This window comes from Vulpes lagopus, chromosome 4 (genome assembly GCF_018345385.1).
Source record: "Vulpes lagopus strain Blue_001 chromosome 4, ASM1834538v1, whole genome shotgun sequence".
Lineage (NCBI taxonomy): Eukaryota > Metazoa > Chordata > Mammalia > Carnivora > Canidae > Vulpes > Vulpes lagopus.
In genome coordinates, this window is record NC_054827.1 from 134,909,059 (window position 1) to 134,928,304 (window position 19,246).

A 19,246-nucleotide genomic window follows, 5' to 3' on the forward strand; every position below is an offset into this window, starting at 1 on the left:
TTGCCACAGGCCACTATAAAGCCCCGCTGTTCAGAGCAGGGCAGTCTGAGAGGGAAAAGCATGAATAATAAATGCAATTTCTTTACTCTCAAATTCACATAGACTTGTGCTTCTGTGGCCCCGCATTCATACTACCATGTGCTCCCAATAAGCACCCCAAATCTCAGCGGCAGGAGGTCTCCTCAACTATCTGGAGGGGAGCTGTGACTCATCTGCTCATTGAGTTCTCATCTTCCGTCATATGCTGTCCTCGATCTAGGCAAAGGCACTGGTCTGTTACAGTTGGTTTCGTTGGAAACAATTGCTAGTAGTCAACTCCAGCCGACTGATTTCATGTGGCAGGTAAGAATCATCTGTAACCAGCTTTTTATTTATTTATTTATTTATTTATTTATTTATTTAATTTATTTATTCATGAGAGACAGAGAGGCAGAGGGAGAAACAGACTCCCCATAGGGGTCCCGAGGTGGGACTCGATCCCAGGACCCCAGGATCACGCCCTCTGCCCAAGGCAAACACTCAACTAGAGGGAGCCACCCAGGCATCCCTCTAACCTGCATATTTAATAGGTGTCTCTAAAGTGTTGTTTCACCAAGTGGCCGGTGGTCACTTGAAGGTTAGACTGCTCACAGATGTCTCCTATAACCTCTCGCATCGGAGGAACTTACCAATTTAGTAAAGAAATGTGCGACTTATTTTTCCCATACGTTAACAGGGAAAGCATCTACCATGAGAAACTAATGTCAGCTTGTCTCTGTTTAATTATCACCAGTTCCAAAATAGAGGGTTTCCAAAATAGCCGAGGTTTACTCTGAAGTTAAAAATAAACAAGCAGATGGCAAGAATTTCCACGTTTTCATCCTAAGATCCCCATCCCAGACTGGAGGCCTCATTCCTGTGCCCCGTGGGACACAAAATAAAGGAAGTCAGGTCTTCGGTCACGTTCTCGGATTCTGAGCCTCCTTCACTGTTTGGAGGGTCCTCCTGCTTGGAGACACTGATGGAAGACTTAGGAAGAGAGTCTGATGCTTTAGGTCACAGGGAGAAGGAGAAAGGGAGAAAGAGTGACTGGCCAGCAGTTACTAAGCATGGACAAATGGGTGTGTGCTAAGTGGCCTCAAACTCTCTTCGTGCCTTTAAAATTCTGCTTTGACAGCTCTAACAATTGGCTACTACTTGCCTTGGAAACTAGGGAAAAAATATTTTCTTTCCTATTTATATGGTAGTTCATATGGTAGTTATATGTATTTATATGGTAGTTCAACTTCCCCCAGCAAAAAAAAAAAAATGTATATACACACGTTGCACACACACAATATATAGAGAAAATCTTATATTAAAATCAAGATTTAAAGTGGTAAATAGCCACAATACAATTTGCTTCGATCATGAAAGATCAGGATGTCCCCTCCTGATCACAGCCGGTGCCTTACATCCAGACTGCATCCGTGCTTTCAAGTCGTCCAGAATATTAGAAAAGTTGACTATTGCCAATCATCACTTTCCTGATATCGGGTGGCAGCAGGCTGCAGAAAGTCACTACACAGAGTAGGATGCTTAGCCAGTTGCTAGACAACCTGGTGGACAGGGCTAAAATCTGGAATTTCTTTTCAACCTGAAGATTCTGATTATCCTCTGACATCCTTTGGTAGAACCTGGATATGGGGGTAGACAAAAGGAGCCACGATAGCTTAAAAAAAAAAAAAACACTAAACAAAAAAGACTTGAAAATCTTGGTCATCAGCTAACCTTTCTGAAGCAGTTTTTTGCAGAAAAAGAATCTTTAAAACTCAGGGGAATTGTTAATCATGGTGAAGTATCTGCAATAGTCTCAAAATGTGAAATTACGTACATGTGCCAGGCGCAGAAGTGTGTTTCCATGCAAGACAAAGAGACCTGTCTGCACTAATTCCTCACCTTACCCCTTTCCTGTCTGAATTTTCTTCTCTCATCCTTCTGTTGTAGAGACAGCAGCAGGAAGTCAGGACTGGACCAAAGGCTGAATTCCCATCTGTGTTTTATCAAATGTAAATACAACCTTTCAACCTCTTGCAAACTGGCTGTATCCTGGGCTTTTGGGTTCTGAGGGCCTGGGGTGGGAGAGACTGCAAGCTGACCACCTCAACACTCAATGTCTATTCTCCTTCTCAGTAAGCAAATGCTGAATTTATTTTGAAAATTTAGACAAAAAAAAAAAAAATCCAGACAGACAGAGAGATAAGTCTCCTTAGCCTTTCTTGCATCTCAGGGTGACCAAGTGACTAGATGCTGACCCAGGAGGTATAAGTGTAAGGATCAAATTATACTTTCAGGAGATCCTTAATGGGGAGGGAATGAGATTCCTTTATTCATTTTCCTGCGTGGAAAGCAAATGTAATGATTGGATGGAACACTATCGCCCTGGACCGCTAACCCTGGATTTTCTTACATAAGAGGTAAATACATCTCTATTTTTATAAGCCATTTATCACATGCAGCTGAACCTAATCCCCAGCAGCTACACTTTGGGAAACTGTTGAAGGAATCGCTCTCAAATATGAAGCATGCGGTGTGCTAAGTACGGTAGCAAATACAGCCACAATGCAATGAGCGGTGACAACAGTTTACATTTTAAGGGCTCTGCGTGACCTTAGAAGCAGAGATGGCGCGTCACCAAACACACTCAGGGTCATGTATGTCTCTTAAGCATTTGTGAGGGTGCCTTCCTTAAAGATGCCGGAAAGCTCAGAAATCACATTTTATTTCAGTGATTACCAAAGTGCAGTGATGCCATTATTGACACTTGACAGTATGGGAGTTTTCCGTGGTGAGGACATACAACCATTTTTAAAGGATTTGTTTTTAACTGGTAAGACTTATCATTTTATTGAGCGCCTACTGGGTGCGAGGCTCCGTGATAAATACTTGCGTCACCTCATTTCATCTGTCCGACTACATACTGTTACTGTCCCTTCACGGGAGGGCGACTAGAAGGGAGGAATTACTTGCCCGAGGTCATGTGGCAGAGCTGGAAATCGAACCCGGGTCAGACAGATTTCAGAGCCTGTGTTGTGAAATGTCATCCTATGGCATCTTCCACGTTCATATTTCTCTGGATAGACTTGACCATCCTCTAGAATTTCCATGGAGTCTTGTCAGAATGGCAGTTCTTGGTTTTTTTTTTTTTTTTTTTTTTTTTTTTATGTTAGAAGGCTGGAATCCAGGGAGGGCTGTTGTTCATCCTTAGGTAAGATGGGCCCACGTGCTCATGGTGTCACGAGTTTGAAGGGCAGGGACAGGCAGCCAAGGCCATTCTCAGCAAGCGTCCCCTGGGACTTAGTAGCACAGCTCTTGAAATGGAGAAAGAAACCTCAGGGCTTACCTGGCGCTCCGTCTGGGAAACGAGAACCACCTTTGAGTTACCACAGACAGACACGTGTGTTGTCACATTTTAATCAGAACCAGACATTGAGCGGCATGAAACATCCATCTCTTCGCTCTTCCCAACCTCATGAGCCTAAGACTCCACTACAATGCAGGCCGTTTTAAGAATGACTTTGACCGGCTCCCCAGTCCCAAAGGAGATGGATCACGAAGTGATGCGTAAAAAAAGTTAAGGTCGAGGTGTCTTGGCGTCGCGGCTGACGACTGACCATCTGTCTACCACGGGCTCCTGTCCCCCCCTGGGAGCTGCTGAGCTTAAGCCGACGCCGACCAAGGGGCTGGTTGTCAGTCCCCTGGGCGCCGTCCCTGCAGGTAAGCCGTGCCCTGGGGACACACAGTAGGCACTTTCAGTGGGGGGCGGTCACCCTTCCCGGGTTGGGCGCACAACCCGCGGGCCCTGGAAAGCACCACAGAGGATGCGCGCCCGGGGCGCCCCGCGGCTCTGCACCCCTGGGGCTAGGCGCCGGCATCTCAGGGGTGGAGTCCCCGCGGCTCTGCACCCCTGGGGCTAGGCGCCGGCATCTCAGGGGTGGAGCCCCCGCGGCTCTGCACCCCTGGGGCTAGGCGCCGGCATCTCAGGGGTGGAGCCCCCGCGGCTCTGCACCCCTGGGGCTAGGCGCCGGCATCTCAGGGGTGGAGCCCCCGCGGCTCTGCACCCCTGGGGCTAGGCGCCGGCATCTCAGGGGTGGAGTCCCCGCGGCTCTGCACCCCTGGGGCTAGGCGCCGGCATCTCAGGGGTGGAGCCCCCGCGGCTCTGCACCCCTGGGGCTAGGCGCCGGCATCTCAGGGGTGGAGCCCCCGCGGCTCTGCACCCCTGGGGCTAGGCGCCGGCATCTCAGGGGTGGAGCCCCCGCCGCGGGGGTGCGGGGAGCCGCCCGGCTGGGCAGCCGCTGCCTGCGCCCTGGGCGCGCGAGGAGCACCCGGGGGGCGCGGGGGCCCTAGTCGGCCTCGTCCACGTCCTCCCCCGCCGTGGCCGCCTCGAGGGCCGCCAGCGCCTCCGCCACCGCCGCGTCCTCGGGTGCGTCCTCCCAGCGGCCTGTGGACCCCGCGGCCGGAGCGGCCCCCGGAGCGGCCCCCGGAGCGGGCCCCGCATCCTGCAGGTAGAGCCTGCGGACGTCCGTGGCCGCGGGCTCGCTCGGCGCGTCCCGGCTGGCCCCGGGGGGCTCGGGCGTGCGGAGGCCGCGCCCCCCGGCCGGTGGGTGCCCCCGCCCCGCGCCCCCGGGGCGCCCCGCGCAGCCCTGCGGGGCCGGGTAGTCCGGGGGCGGCAGCCGCGGGGCGGGCGCGGGCGCGGGCTCGGGCTCCTCCGCCGCAGGCCCCCCGGCCCCGGGGTCCGCTGCGCCCGCGACCCGGGGCTCCGGCCTGGCCCGCCGCACGCTGCCCTGCGCCCGGGGGCCGCGCTGCGGGGCCGAGGCGGGGCCGACGCCGTTGAGGGCGCTGCCCGCCCCCCGCGGGGCCTCGCTCGGCTCCTCCTTGTGCACCGGCGCCTCGCAGCTCCGCTTGCCTCGCGCCTTGCCGGGGCCCGCCTCGTCCACCTTGCAGCTGTTCACCTCGTTGACGCAGCCGGGGGAGGCCACTTGCACCGGATCAAGGAGATAGCTGGGGGGACAGGAGGGGGGCGGGTTAGACTCCAGCTGGCTCTGCCCGCCAGCGCCCTGGGAACGCCCGGCTCCCGCCGTCCAGACTCCTGGGGGCCCTGCTCCCTTCCACGCTCCCGCTCATCGCTGTGGTTGCCCCGTGGAGCCTCTGCGCGTGGCTCATCCAGCTCCAGTTGGTGTAAGCGGGTTTTGAACCCAATGTGCAAGCACAAGGGACAAAGTGGCTAAGCGCTGACAGCCCACCCCCTTAATGGAGCATTATGCAGTCGTTGGAACGACAAATATGAAGTCTGGACTAACAGGAACGATACTTCTTCTTCTTCTTATTATTATTCTTATCATTATCATTATTATTTTTAGGAACGATACTTATAATGCATGTTTATTCTGATGTTTTTTGAATAGTGCCTACCATCACATCGCATTTACAACGGCATAAAACTTACACACACACACACGCACACATGAATGAATGGGTGTAGGTATGTAGCTATAAATGTAGAACTAGAAATATTAAAAAGTGTTATTTGTGAAGGAAGCAGATTAGTTAATTCCCCCCCTCCCTCCTCCCCCTTTATTCTGCATAGAATTCTATTGAGGTGATCCAAATTATTCTGAAATAGAATCTGGACAAAATTAAAAACACATAAGTGACTGGGGGAAATTCTTTTCAGGGACGCGGTGTCAGGCACCATCGCTGAAACCCAAGCTTTTCTTTGCACTGGAGCTCCCTGGGGAATTGTAAATCCAACCTAAACCAAATTCAGGCTCAGAGCGTGATGTTGTTTCCAGCACGCTCTGAGCGGTGGGCAAAACCGGGTTTAAAAATCCAGGCCACATGTCTTCTTACATGATATCAAAGCAGTTCCTAACTCATAATTTCTTGGCAAGGCTGGTCATGCCCCAAGCTGGATAAATGCACTAAATCCACGCAGGGTCTTTACAAGGGCCTCCACGGTAACCACAGATCCCTCCGCTCAGAGGTCATGGTTGCAACTTTACCTTTGTATCATTTTACAGCATCTGCACCCCATCTGGATTATTTTTTGTTACCGTCTGGAAAAGAAAGTTAAAAAGGAGAGAACATAGTGAATAGGAATTACGTTTGCTTTTGCCTTTCTAGATATTCCAAGTGCGTTGAATCACAGTGTTTGGCAAAAGGATACCACGTGCGTGAGGGAGGCCACGGTTCCTGGGGACATCTTCATTGACCCAGCATTGCCCATTCAGAGTTCTCAAGCATCTACTGACACTGGCCTCTGTGCCAGGCCCTTCCGCCCATCCTGGGGGTTCCACATGGCACCTCCACTTGGCAAAGGAGGAAATGCAGGCTGAAGAATGCCAGGGAGAGAAAGGCGGGATCAAGAAACATCCAGGCCACTTTCTATCTCACCGCCTTGTGCCAGGGGCCTCAGGAACTGACTAGGGTGCCACCACTGTACCGCAGCGGGGAGGTGACGGGGAAGAGCGGATTCCTTACCCTTACCAGTCCTTAGCTCCTCAAGTATTTAGGGACCTCTGGGTAAGGTGGCTGCCCTGCGTGTTCCACTACAGACACCCATGAGGTTACAGCTGCGGTCATCATCCAAGCTTCTGGGGACTAAGCTGCACCTGCTCTGCCTCTCCCGCGACTGGGCCAGCCCTGGCCTCAGTCCAAGGGCTCCACTCTCTAGCAGCCCGAGGAGGTGCCCCGGGGGGCCTCCTGGCAGCAGGTGGGCTCGGCTCTGGGCCACTTTTATCTCCCACCTGTGCCTTTCCAGGTTTCGAGTTTCCAGATGCTTGCCCCCTGACTAAATCTTCCCTCCGTGTAGAACCCACCGAGTTGTTCTGATCTCCCCATGAAGATCCTAAAAATGGGCGTAGAAGAGTCTCTAAATCAGTTCCCTTGTCTGGTTTCTACAACTTTTAAAAAAGCCGAGCCAACAACAGAATCTACAGCCCCGGTCTCTGGAAGACGGGAATCCGAGGAAGAGGCAGAGGGCATTTGTCGTTGGCTGTGTGGCTGCCCCCCCGGCCCCTCGTCTGTCCTCTTCCACCTGAATTCCCAGGGCACTGCTTCACGGCCACTTCATGAGGCTTTACCCACATGGAAAATGACCAGCGCTCTCTTTTTTCTTTTAAAGTTTATTTTTTTTTTAGTCATCCCTACATCCAATGTGGGGCGTGAACTCACAACCACAAGATCAAGAGTTGAGCGCTCTTCTGAGTGAGCCAGCCAGGCACCCCATGATGGGCAGGTTATGGGACCTAGGTAATCCACAAAGAACCTGGAAAACAGCCCCCGAAAGATATCCCCATCCTAATCTCTGGAACTTGTCACTGTTCCTTCTTATGACAATCAATCAATCAATCAATCAATCAATCAATGTCTTTGTAGGTGTGATCATAGGTTGGAGATGGGGAGATTTACTTGGATTATATGGTTTGGGGCCCAGCTGTACGACTCTGGGCCTCAGCTATTTTTCCACCTATAAACAGGGATAGTGCTATGTCTATCAGATGCCATCATCCGGGATTATGTGAGTTAACATCCACAAGAAGCATATACTTTAGGGCTCAGACCTGTTTGGACACAGCATGTTAAAAAAACAAAAAAAGAGGATGGAGGCCTTGCACCTAAGAAAGATACAAGTTAGTTGCCACAACACACACATGAACAAAAGCCTGCACAATACCAAGTAATCGTTGTTTTCTGGCATAAGGGCCAAATGGTGTATTTCTATCAACTGTGGCACCAAGTGAAAGATATAAGCCCCAAGTGCCACAGAAGTTCCTCAGAGGGAGAGATCATTGGGAACTTAGCCAGTGGTTTGTGTGTCCAACCATTTCCTTCTTCAAAGCACTCTCAATTAAATGACCCCGTTTCCAGAGCCCGGGATTTTGTTCCCAGCCTCTGCTCCCATTTATGCCTATTTTCTGCTAATAATTTACAAATCAGCTGGACAAACAGGATAGATAAATACTGCATGCTCCTCCTCGCCCCCATCAGCCCCTGTCTTCCCCTCCCCTCCTCCTCTCCTCCTGCTCTAAAACCATGCCCCTTGGCCTGCTTGCGGTACTTTTATTTATCTTGGACTCTATTTAAAAACACAGTCGGGAGGATTGGTGGCAAAGGCAAAAAAAAAAAAAAAAAGGTCAAAGAAAAGGAAAAACCTGGCTTTGAGGTTTTTGAGAGAGGGCAGACTGTGGGTCGTCACCACATAATTGAAGCCACCCTGAAATATGGCCCATTGTAAAATATCTGGTGGGTCAGTCTTAGGATGGGGAGTCCAAGAGGTGTGGGAGGGGAAGGTTTGCAGGAAGGAAGAGAGAGGAAAGAAGGGGGGAGGTGAGGAAGGGGCCTGCAGCCCCACTTTGGGTTCCCAGGTCCCAGAGGTGGACCATTGTCGACCGACAGTGGGGAACCCTGCCTGGGCTGCAGGCCCCCACCCTCTCCTGGCCTGGCCAGGGCCCCTCAAATGCAGTGACTGCTGAGATTTCACAGGCCAGCTGGAGAGCCACCACTTCCCCGTTTCCTACAGAATTTATAAGTCACCTGTGGCTTTCAGCTCCCCACCTCCTCCCCCAGGAAAAGCAGAGGATCCATAGTTTTCTTCAAAGCCATGAAATGCGAAGGATGTTTCAGGCTCCTGTTTCTGGCTTGCCTTCCCCCCACCCACCCCTTCCCCCCGCCACCGTATTGCCTGGGTTTTCCTCCAGGCGGGGTCCCCTACCTGAGGGCCATGCTCCGGGCCTCTCCTCCTGGGCAGAGGCCCTGCCTTCTCGCAAGGCCCCGGGTTTTCCCTCCCCGGCGGTGGCATTCCTTCCCTCACTGAGGCAACTCCTGGGTCCCGGGCTGTGTGACCATGACAAAAAGGGTGGGGACTAATGTATTTACACCCGAGGCCTGCTGCCCGCATCCACAGTTTCCTTCCTTATATGAAGAGCCCTCATGGCACATCCAATCTCTCTCCACATGTCACTGCCACGTCCACGTCTTGCTCTGAGCTGCTGAGCTCTCCCATTTCCAGGAGGGGAAGGGACTCATCTGTGGCCGGTGTGACACAGGGGAATGGGGGGCCGGTGGGGGAGGGCGGAAGGCTTGCTCGTTTGAAATTGAGACTTGGCTTCAACATGGGCTGTCCACCTGCTATCTCTCTGTGCCCCCGACCGGCCCCCCAACTTTGACAACGGCTAGCTTGAAGGCCAGCTCTCAGTTGTCAGGTGCCTTTTATTATGTAGCAGAATCAAAATCTGCTTTCTCTTTGGAGTCTGAAAAAGCAACAGAGAAGCAAAGGGCAAATCCTTTGCAACCACCGGCTGGTTTACACAGGGGAAAAGCAAACACCATTAGGATGGTAGGTCCATCCACCCCCGGCGCCCGCCCACTTCTGCACTGGGGGGTGGCCCTGCCCTGCCATCAGTGTTGAAGTTAAACAGTCCTGTGTTTGAGGATGGACACGCTGACGCTGTCAGTTACTAGTCGAGTCTTCTTGCTAGAAAGTCCTGTTCCACAAGGGGGGGTCATGGTGGCAGTGGGGGGAGGCCAGAAGATCACAGGAGTTTTCGAACCAGGCAGAGACACTGAATATTCATCAGGAAGTCCAGAGGTAATAGAAAAAATCTCCATCCGGTTGCCAAGGGCTGCCTTTGAATAGTGACAGTCTGAGAAAGTGACAGGGGCAGGTCAAAGGACACAGGAACCAGATGGCAAAGGTTCTACTGGCCAAGTTTGGAACAACTGGAGCATCAAAATAAATACGACTGGTATAAAGGATTATAACCTGCTGCATAAAACGAGGACCTATGAATCTACACTGATCGAAATTTAAATGTCTACCTTATAAGCAGAAAGCCAGTTAACACACACACACACACACACACACACACAAGGGACTAGAAATGGGACTAGAAAAATCACCATCATAACAGTAACTGATTCCAGCAAAAGGCATCAGCGGATGCTGAGAGTAATGGGCAAGAGTCTGGGAAGAACAGGATGGTTAGTCTGCAAGCGTCTCCCTGCCACATGCGTAAGGGTAAAACCAGATCTGGGCGGTGGAGAAATAGGCACACAGCACCTGCATCCAATAACACTGCCTGCAATCATCGAGACTAACCAGCTTCAGGTGCCCAGGATGGGTTATGCTAAGAATTCAGCATCACGTTTCTGGTCTTCCTGGCAAAAGAACGTAAGCTGGGTGGGAGTGTGAAGCAACATCTGTCACCCCACATGGAGGGATGTTCTGCAAAACAGCTGGCCTGTACTCTTGAAAAAAAGTGCTAGTTGGAAAAATACAGACAGACTGAGGAGCTGTTCCAGAATTGAAGAAGACAGGATGTACGACGGCCAGATGACACGCATAAGTTTTTGGCTAAAAGGTCATCATCGATACAACTGCTGAAGTCTGAGTAAGGCCTATTGATTAGGTAACATTATCAAGTCAGTGTTAATTTCCTGATTTTGATCAATGCACTGGGGTATGTAAGAGAACAGCCTTGTTTTTAGGGAATACCCAGGGACGTATTAAGGAGGAAGGGGGGCATGATATCTGTGATTCATGAAAATGATTTAGAAAAAAAAAATTGCATGAGTGAGCATATCAAGAAAGAGAAGGATAAAGCAAATGTGGTGCCTAGGACTGGCACCCTGGTAACTTCTGGGAGCTGTGCATGGAGCATATATGAAGATTCTTCGTACCTTTCTGAGAACTTTTCATTAACCTGATGTAATGTCAAATGAAAAATTAAAAGAAAAAAAAAACAGGAAATAAAAAAAAGCGCCAATCTAACGTCAGTTCTTGTTCTCTTTATCCCTAGAGTAGGACCTAACACCTACGGGAAGTCATGGATATTAAGATATCCCCCCCCCGAAAAAAAGATATTCCTATAAAGAAGCACAGGGAAAAAGGTTTTGGAAAAGAGCTCACCAAAAGCCCACCAATTTTTTTTTTCTGGATTTAGTTATTCTGAGTACGTCCTGAAGACCTTTCCTCAAGAGCCAGTCCTAGGCACTGGGATTCTGAAGGCAAAGAAGGTATGGTTCCTGTCCTCAGCTGCCTCCTCTTCTAGGGGGACTTCCAGGCTAGTGCTTCGGTATCCTCAGCTGTCTGCCTCCCCTTCCACTCCCGAGCTCCTCGCAGGCAGCGCCCAACACTGGGCAGCGTCCAGCAGGGCCCTTTGTGCTTGGTATTCAAACAAAGGAATGACTGGTGAGTGATGGCTGTGAGTGAATAAAGGATGCGCAGGAGATTTTCTAAGTTATCCCAACAGAGGGCCTGCCTCTCCTGGTGATCACACTACCCAGGGGTCCAAATCAAGGAGCCAAGCGCAGCTGCTGGGAGAGATGGGTGGGACTCGGTTCTTCCCTCCCGGCTTGGGAAAAAGCAAAACCTCCCTTGGGCAGTTCCCAGGGTCAAGGGTGTTCTGCTTCCAGGGTTCTAGTCCATGAGCTGTCTGTAGAGGCAGCTGCTGGGAAGTGGTCTGAGTTTATCAAAGCTGGAATGTTTGAGAGAGAGAGAGAGAGAGAGAGAGAGACCAAATGAAACCCTTAAAATTTCAGCTCCGTTTTTGAGAAAACCAACTTGCCAGTGTTTGCAAAACAGCGGGGATTCCACGTTTCACCTGGGCAGCAGGTGAAGTTGACGAATATTTAGTGAGTCATGTCTGGGTACTGAGCTCCTGGGCTCGGGAGGACTGAATGAACGTAATGGCCAGGTGCTGAAGAAATTGCCAGGCGCTTTATAGGATAAGTAAGGGATGGCCTGCCCAACTTCAGTGGCTGTGCTGAATTCACAACAGGAAAGGGACAAGATAAATCCCTAGACTACTCAATCCATTTCCTCCTTTTGGACAGCCCTTAAAAACTCCTGGTGTGTTTCCTTTTCTCCTGAAGAGGCTGAGCTTGGGTGATTTTGGACAACCTGCAAGACTATGAGGATCTTTATTATTGGCGCCATCACCTAGTATTTTATGCATTCTCAACAGCTGGTGGGTGGGGTGCCTGGGTGGCTCAGTCAGTTTAAGCATCTGGCTGTTGGTTTCGGCTCAGGTCATGATCTCAGGGTCATGAGATCAAGCCCCGCATCAGGCTCTGCTCTCAGCTGGAGTCTGCTTGAGATTCTTTCTCTCTCTTCCTCTCCACCACCCACTCCCGCTTGCTCTCTCTCAAATAAATAAGTAAATAAAATCTTCGATAGTTGATGTGCTATGATATACGTGTCACCCAGGGCTGGGTCTGATGGGATATTTATGTGCAGAGATGTGTTTGTAGGTTTTTTCCCTCAGAAAGGGGTTCTCGGTCAGATACGTTTGGGAACAGCAGAGATTAAAGACGAACACATTTGTGGTTATGAAAAAGAACTATTTCATCTTGTTTATCTCAGTGTTTCCCAAAGTTATTTGACCACAGAGCTTTTTTTTTTCCCCTATAAAAGACTTATTAACAACCAACAAAAACTTGTGTTTTGTGAAACATTTTGGGAAGAATGACTGTTGAAGTGACAATCCTAGCTATCAGGGTGTGTTCTGTGACACTGAAAGTGTCATATGGTGTCTGGGGGAACCTGGGCAGAGAGAGTCCCATGGTAGCAACAGCTCCATTGCCTGCCCCACAGATGTGGGAAACTCTGTGATCTCTTGATGCCTCAGTTTCTTCATCTGCAAAAGGAGTCTTTGATGTCAAAGCTCTCATCCAAATCTGATGACCTAAGAGGTGAATTGGTGAAGAAAAGGGGACTTCCTTCATGACCCCCTTTTCAACTTGGTTTACACACCGTTAACTCTTTGAATGCTAAGGCAAGGCGGCCACTTATAGGATGCTGGCGCAGGCCAGGTTTCTCTCAATGGCTTGTGAACTACCCCATGGCCACACCACTGAGGTGTGTTTGGGTCTCGACTCCACACTTGCCCCAGCCCGAGATCCCTACTGAATGCACAAAGCTTCTCCTCCTTGTCCTCTCATCAGGCCTTGGGTTCTCCAGCTCTTTCCCTCATGTGTGCGGCTCTTTTGTGGCGGTCTCCTCGGCCTCTCTCCAGAGAGTACTGGGGGAGAGAGAGTAACAGCAAAGCCCCTGCGAGGGGTGAGGACTCGGGTCCTGGGGATCCCGTGAGGCTGGAGGAGGTGCGCTGCTGGATTCCCTTGTCCACTGGAGTGGGTGATGGGGAGGCGCGGGCTACCGGCCAGGAGGTCAAGTTCTCAGGAGCCAAGGAATCGGTCTCTGGGGATGAAATGGCAGGGCTGAAATAGGTGCTTCTCGATGAAAGGCTGCCCTGGGCCCACTCAAATCATAATATTTAAAAGGGCTGCCTCCCTGGCCTCTCCCCAGGCTGTCCTTGCTGGTATGTTCACCCGAGGAGGGTGTCTACACTGGTCCTGGGGTGCTTCCATTGCAGGAACCTGCAGAACAAGCCAGGTCCTGGTCCCAACACTTTACTGCGGCTGGGGTCACAGGATCCTTGGTGTCCGTGTTAAATATGGAAAGACGAGACTTTTACAACAGTTAGAATGTCACTCCATTTTTCTCTTCTAGTGGACCATATGCTGGCATGTTGTAATCTTTCTGAAGGATCTTTAAAACATTTCCATGGCCCCTTCTTCTATTCAAAAATCATTTTTTCTTTGCTGACGTGGTCCTCAGTCTGCTGTCCCTAAGCCAGATGTTTCGTGAATGGTCACAGTCATTACACAGTGTCTCCACTGATTCTTTGGCTCTTCAGTGAATCCCTGGTGTGCACCAGGCACTGTACCAGGTTCTGGGGAAACAGCAGAATCCAGGTGCTCCCTGAGAGAACTTACAGTCTTGAATGTGTGTGGTGGTGGTGGTGGTGTATATGTGTGGGGTGGGATGGGATTTATATAAACATTTGGGAAGATTCATCACACCACAATGGCATTTCAGCATAGTGGTCAAGGGAGTAGTCTAGGGCCAGGATTGTGGGTTTCAATTTTCCCTCCACCACTTTTTTTTTTTTTTTTTTTTGTGATTGAACACAGTAAGTCCTTCATTTATGAAGAAGCTATGCAGGATTCAGGAGTGTGTCATTTCAGTTTCACGTACAATAGTAAAAACTAAAAACTCAGCTTATAGGGAAAGAGATTTCTGGATCCTTTGGAGCGGGGTGACATTTTGAAGCAAACTCACCCCAGTACCATACTAGATGAACACAGTGAAGTGTGAAAATGTGATAAATATTACTGTGATTAATAGCTCAGTTTATTAGCTGTTTTAATAAAGTACAGCTTTATAGTGAAAATAATGTACTAGAAATAGCTTTGTGACCTCTACACAAATTTCTTAGCTTCTTTGAGCTTCAGCTGGCTAATCTGCAGAATGGGAATGATAACTCTTCCAGCTTGTCAGGATCATTTTGAAAATTAAATGAGATAGAAGGGATCCCTGGGTGGTGCAGCGGTTTGGCGCCTCCCTTTGGCCCAGGGTGCGATCCTGGAGACCCGGGATCGAGTCCCACGTTGGGCTCCCGGTGCATGGAGCCTGCTTCTCCCTCTGCCTGTGTCCTCTGCCTCTCTCTCTCTATCTCTCTGTGACTATCATAAATAAATAAAAATTAAAAAATAAATAAATAAATGAGATAGAAGTTTGTAGGGTATTTACTATGGTGTCTGGCCTACTGCCGGTACTTATTAATACTTAATAAGCAGTTAACATTTGAGTGTTTCCTATGCATCGAGGACTGGTTTGGGAACTTTCACGTACTCATTCATTTTGACAACAATCCTGTAAAGTGAGTACCACTATTTTGTAGACAAATGGATGTAAGTTAGAAAGGGGCACAGTGGAGCTATTATTAATGCTGTTGTTCTAATTTTCATTATTATTAACATTTCCTGGCGTCTGTCTTGGTAGGTTCTGTTGATTTCTGAGTCCGCTGAATTACACAACAAACAGCAGTAGTTTTTGCAAAAGGGAGCCGGATCCTCTGAATTTGGGCTTTGATGGAGTTTTACAGGCGTGCTTGCTCTATGACCACCAGATGGCAGTACACGGCGGTTAGTTAATTGAACACTAACTTCAGAATATTTTGTGTTAGAAAAAGCAAAATGTGCAGGATTACTGGAGTTAAGCAGAAGGCATATAGAAGTTCCAAGTCTGTTAGTAGCTTGGGGCCAGCCGTCCAGATAGCTCACCAGTACCCCCATCCTCCTGTTCCCTTGGTGGGAACTGTTTTAGGGAAAAAGTTTGACTAGCTCTGCCTTTATTCTCTGGAATGTAAATTCCTAAGAGTAGGCTTCTGGTTGGGGCAGGTGCAATGTAATGAATAACTGAATAAAGGCTGGGGTGTGTGGGCGGATCCTAGGGGACACAGGAGCAGGGGGCACGGGGTCCACCTGGGTCTGGGTGGGGCCTGATAGCTTGAGTTTCTAACAAGCCCCAGCTGGTGCTGATGGAGCTTCCTGGGGACCGCACTTTGACAACTGCTGCTTTACTGCTGTGAGGGTAGCAAGGCAGTCCAGGCATCTGAATTTTGGTAGGAAACTAATACCTGTCATCACTGATCCAATCCCATCCCTAATTGGAGCAGTTTTCCAATCTTTCTAAGTTTCTAAAAACTGTTTTTTGGAATTTGCATTTTTTTTTATTTTTTAAAAAAGATTTTATTTATTTATTCATGAGAGACACACACAGAGAGAGGCAGAGACTCTCAGAGGCAGAGGGAGAAGTAGGCTCCATGCAGGGAGCCCAATGCGGGACTCGATCCTGGGACCCTGGGATCATGCCCTGAGCCAAAGGCAGATGCTCAATCACTAAGCCACCCAGGCATCTCCAGAATTTGCTTTTAAACACTTTGTAAATTATATCTGTTGTTTTTTAAATCCTTCTCTATGAGGGTTGTAACAGTTGGAAAAGTTAAAATAACCTAATGTCTAGAAATATGGGATCAACTTGAAGAACTTAATGTTTACTAACTGGGAAATAACTGGAACAAATCCATGACCCCGGGCTGATCCGCTGCCTGTCTGCTCTGAGATCTGCGCCTGCCTCCTCTTGCTGGCTCAGTTTCCCAGGGCAACACAAGGCTGAGGAGCCTCTGCCCTCTGGATGTGGGTGATCCCCACCAATGGGAGGTGCTGGTGGAAGACCAGGGAAAAGATGGGAGAAGCCAGGGTATTTTCCCCTTTCTCTCTCTCTTTCTCTCTACTTGGGCAGTATCTGATCCATCCTGGCCGACCTCCTTCACAGCCTTTGAGGCAAATAGCTCTGAGCTCCATGGTTCCAGCTACTGCCCCAGCATCCGGTTCTGCATCTCTCCCTAAGGTGGAAATGTCTTCCTGCCTTGACCATATCCGTGTTGCCTCACCAGCTGGTTTCCTAGCTCTGCCAATATCTGCATAAGCCACTGACTCTAATCTCCCACTGTCTGAAAGGAGGGCTTCCTGTCTTTGACCAGACCTAGCCTAAGAGCAACAGTATCCTGGTCAAAGGCTTTCTAGCTAACCTACTAAAGAATATATGGCAACAGTATTGGACTCTGCAAAAACTGGTATTCTCGGGCACCTGGGTGGCTCAGTGGTTGAGCATCTACCTTTGGCTCAGGTCGTGATCCCAGGGTCCTGAGATCCAGTCCCATATCAGGCTCCCTGTGGGGAGCCTGCTTCTCCCTCTGCCTCTCTCTCTCTCTCTCTCTCTTTCTCTGTGTGTCTCTCATGAATCAATAAATAAAATCTTAAAAAAAAACCCTGGTATTCTCTAATGCATATGTTGTTGCTTGTTGCATGTCTGACACAGGATGGGCACTGGGGACGTCAATGGTGGTTGGGGAAAGGACTTAAGCTCCTCCATCATCTCCATCAAGTTCTCCTTCCTTTCTCACAACAAATCAGTCTGTCTCCTGTACAACGTAATGTCCTTACAAGTCTCCTATCTTCCCCTCCAAGCTGTTAAACGTTGCCTATATCTATTTACAGGTATTCTTTTTATTTTATTTTATTTTTTTATTTACAGGTATTCTAAAACTGCCACTGGAGATGCTATAGGGCCATAAAGACCTTCATACTATTTCTAGTAATCTCATGAAAATACTCAACATCATTGAGGAGTGTGGGTGACGGCAGTTAATAAATAAGCTTATAGATGCTCCTTATGGCTGGGAAAATAAGGAAGTTGTTCCCTATTATTAGTATAGCATGGGGCATATTGACCCTTTCCCCTATTGTTACTATGGTGTCAGGAGGCTAGTTTTTAATATGCCCCTAAATACTTCAGTGAGGATCCACATCAACAGCTTAATATAAATATCTAAAACTCCTAGCGTTGGTAATCCAGATATCCCCATGTGCTTATCAACATGCTTTTGAAATATATGTTGAAGAAGTCGTGCAGATTTTCCCAGACAGCTCTGAGGAGAAAGTGACTGAGACCATACATACATCTCAACTGATCTTCATCAGTCACGTGGAATTTTGATGTTTCCCCCCAATTCTACTACTTGAGTAGAATCTTGTTTGCTGATGAGCCAAGAGAACGTGCCATTGAAAACCAAACCAAGCATGCTGTTCAAGGATAATCGCCAAAGGGATCCCTGGGTGGCGCAGCGGTTTGGCGCCTGCCTTTGGCCCAGGGCATGATCCTGGAGATCCGGGATCGAGTCCCACGTCAGGCTCCCGGTGCATGGAGCCTGCTTCTCCCTCTGCCTGTGTCTCTGCCTCTCTCTCTCACTGTGTTCCTATCATAAATAAATAAAAATTAAAAAAAAATGGATAATCGCCATGGCACCAAGACTCAGACCCAACTGATGATGGGGAGGGGAGGGTAAACCATGATCTTCTGAATGGCTTTCACTTTCCAAGAATTTGAACAAGTGCATTCTGGAGCATCTTCAGACAATAGAGATATAGTTTATTTGAGAATATTTTAAAGACCTGAAGATGGTATGTTTTTATTTAACACGTGCAGTTCTCCTTTTCGTGTGTGATTAGTGGGCCCCCTTCTTCATACTCTTGACCACCTTGGTAACAGTATCATCTGACAAAACCCAACTCAGTTTGTTGGCTGATTGAGTGACTTTGGTTCAAGCCATATAGGAAGCTTGGCATTACCCACCAGTTAGCAGGTATCTGCTTAGAAACATAAAAGACATCCCTGGCATTAGCACATGACCACTTTCATTTTTCTGGCCGTGTTACCAGAAGGATGGGTCAAAGAACATGTACAAAATCACATAGGGGGTCTAGGAGAAGAGGAGGAGGAACTTGAAAATCCAGTGCATCGAAGACGGTCTAGTGTTATAATTATGGGAATGGGCTCTGGAGTCAAAATCTGGATTGGCCTCTTCAAAGCCGGTGATCTCCAGTGAGCCAGTGAGCCAGTGAGCCAGTGAGCCATTTACCTTCCATTTTGCCAATCACCAGATGGGGAGCATAGTAACACGCAATCCTGCGGGGTTCCCAGTGAGATCACATGATTTAAACATGTGATGGGCTTGGCAGAGTGAATCTGGCAAGTAGGAGGATCTTAAAAGTTGACTGCTCTCAAGTTCATGGTCGTTGTCCATGAGAATATTCTTGAACCATGGGTGCTATTTGTTTTTAGACACTGTGAATAGAAATAATTGATGTTCTGACCGAATCCTCCCTGGAACTACATAGGAATCAGGGTGCATCTCCAACACACAGTACGCCTCCTGTTTGGTAAATAGCTTTCTTTATCTGGGAGTGGAGAGAAGTCTGGAAGAAACCTGAAGTATTTAGAAAAAGCTAAGTTCTGGAATGATGAGGAAGCCCCAGAGGAGGCGATGTGGATCGAAGTTTATACCACAGGGCCTTAAAAGGCTACAAATAATGATAGCTTACAAGTAAGAATAGCTCAGGGCTAGAGGCTTGGAGTCAACGAGTTCTGGGTAAGTCCCAGTATCCTAGAGTGCCCAAAACATAGAGAATCTTCGAGAACATTCCACTCCACAACCTCATTTTATAAATGTGCTCAGGACTCGAGGCTGGAAGCATGAACTGCTCAGGGAACAACAACAACAAAAAAACCCCAGATGGTCTCACACTTCAGATGACCGCTACATATATAGAATCGAATCCCCAGTGTTTCTCTGAAGTACAGGAAAAACAGTTTGTGCACTTGAAAAGACTGAACATGATTCTGAGGCTTTAGTTACTCCTCATCACCCAACTGGGAGCAACACACTCTGCTAGTTATCAGGACACAAAGAGACAGAAGAAAGGGCTCCCACCCACTCATGCAACATACATTCTCTGAGCACATGTTACGTGCCAAGGACTG

At 48.9% G+C, this 19,246-nt stretch overlaps 1 protein-coding gene across 6 annotated transcripts in view; it reads right to left on the reverse strand.

Annotated features, from left to right (window-relative positions):
• Positions 1 to 1,318: 1,318 nt before the first annotated feature.
• Positions 1,319 to 19,246, reverse strand: part of C4H4orf19 (chromosome 4 C4orf19 homolog) — an 88,502-nt gene continuing 70,574 nt past the window's right edge. For 3 of the 6 annotated variants that reach the window (XM_041751857.1, XM_041751852.1, XM_041751854.1), the window contains 2 exons: positions 6,021 to 6,074; positions 1,319 to 5,019 (listed from right to left, as the gene is read on the reverse strand). In XM_041751857.1, coding sequence (XP_041607791.1) covers positions 4,362 to 5,019; positions 6,021 to 6,052 — 690 coding nt within the window. In that variant the 5' untranslated portion in view covers positions 6,053 to 6,074 and the 3' untranslated portion in view covers positions 1,319 to 4,361. Of the gene's footprint in view, positions 5,020 to 6,020; positions 6,075 to 8,731; positions 8,854 to 19,246 lie in introns of all 6 variants that reach the window. The other 3 variants (XM_041751856.1, XM_041751855.1, XR_005987291.1) reach the window with 2 other exon arrangements.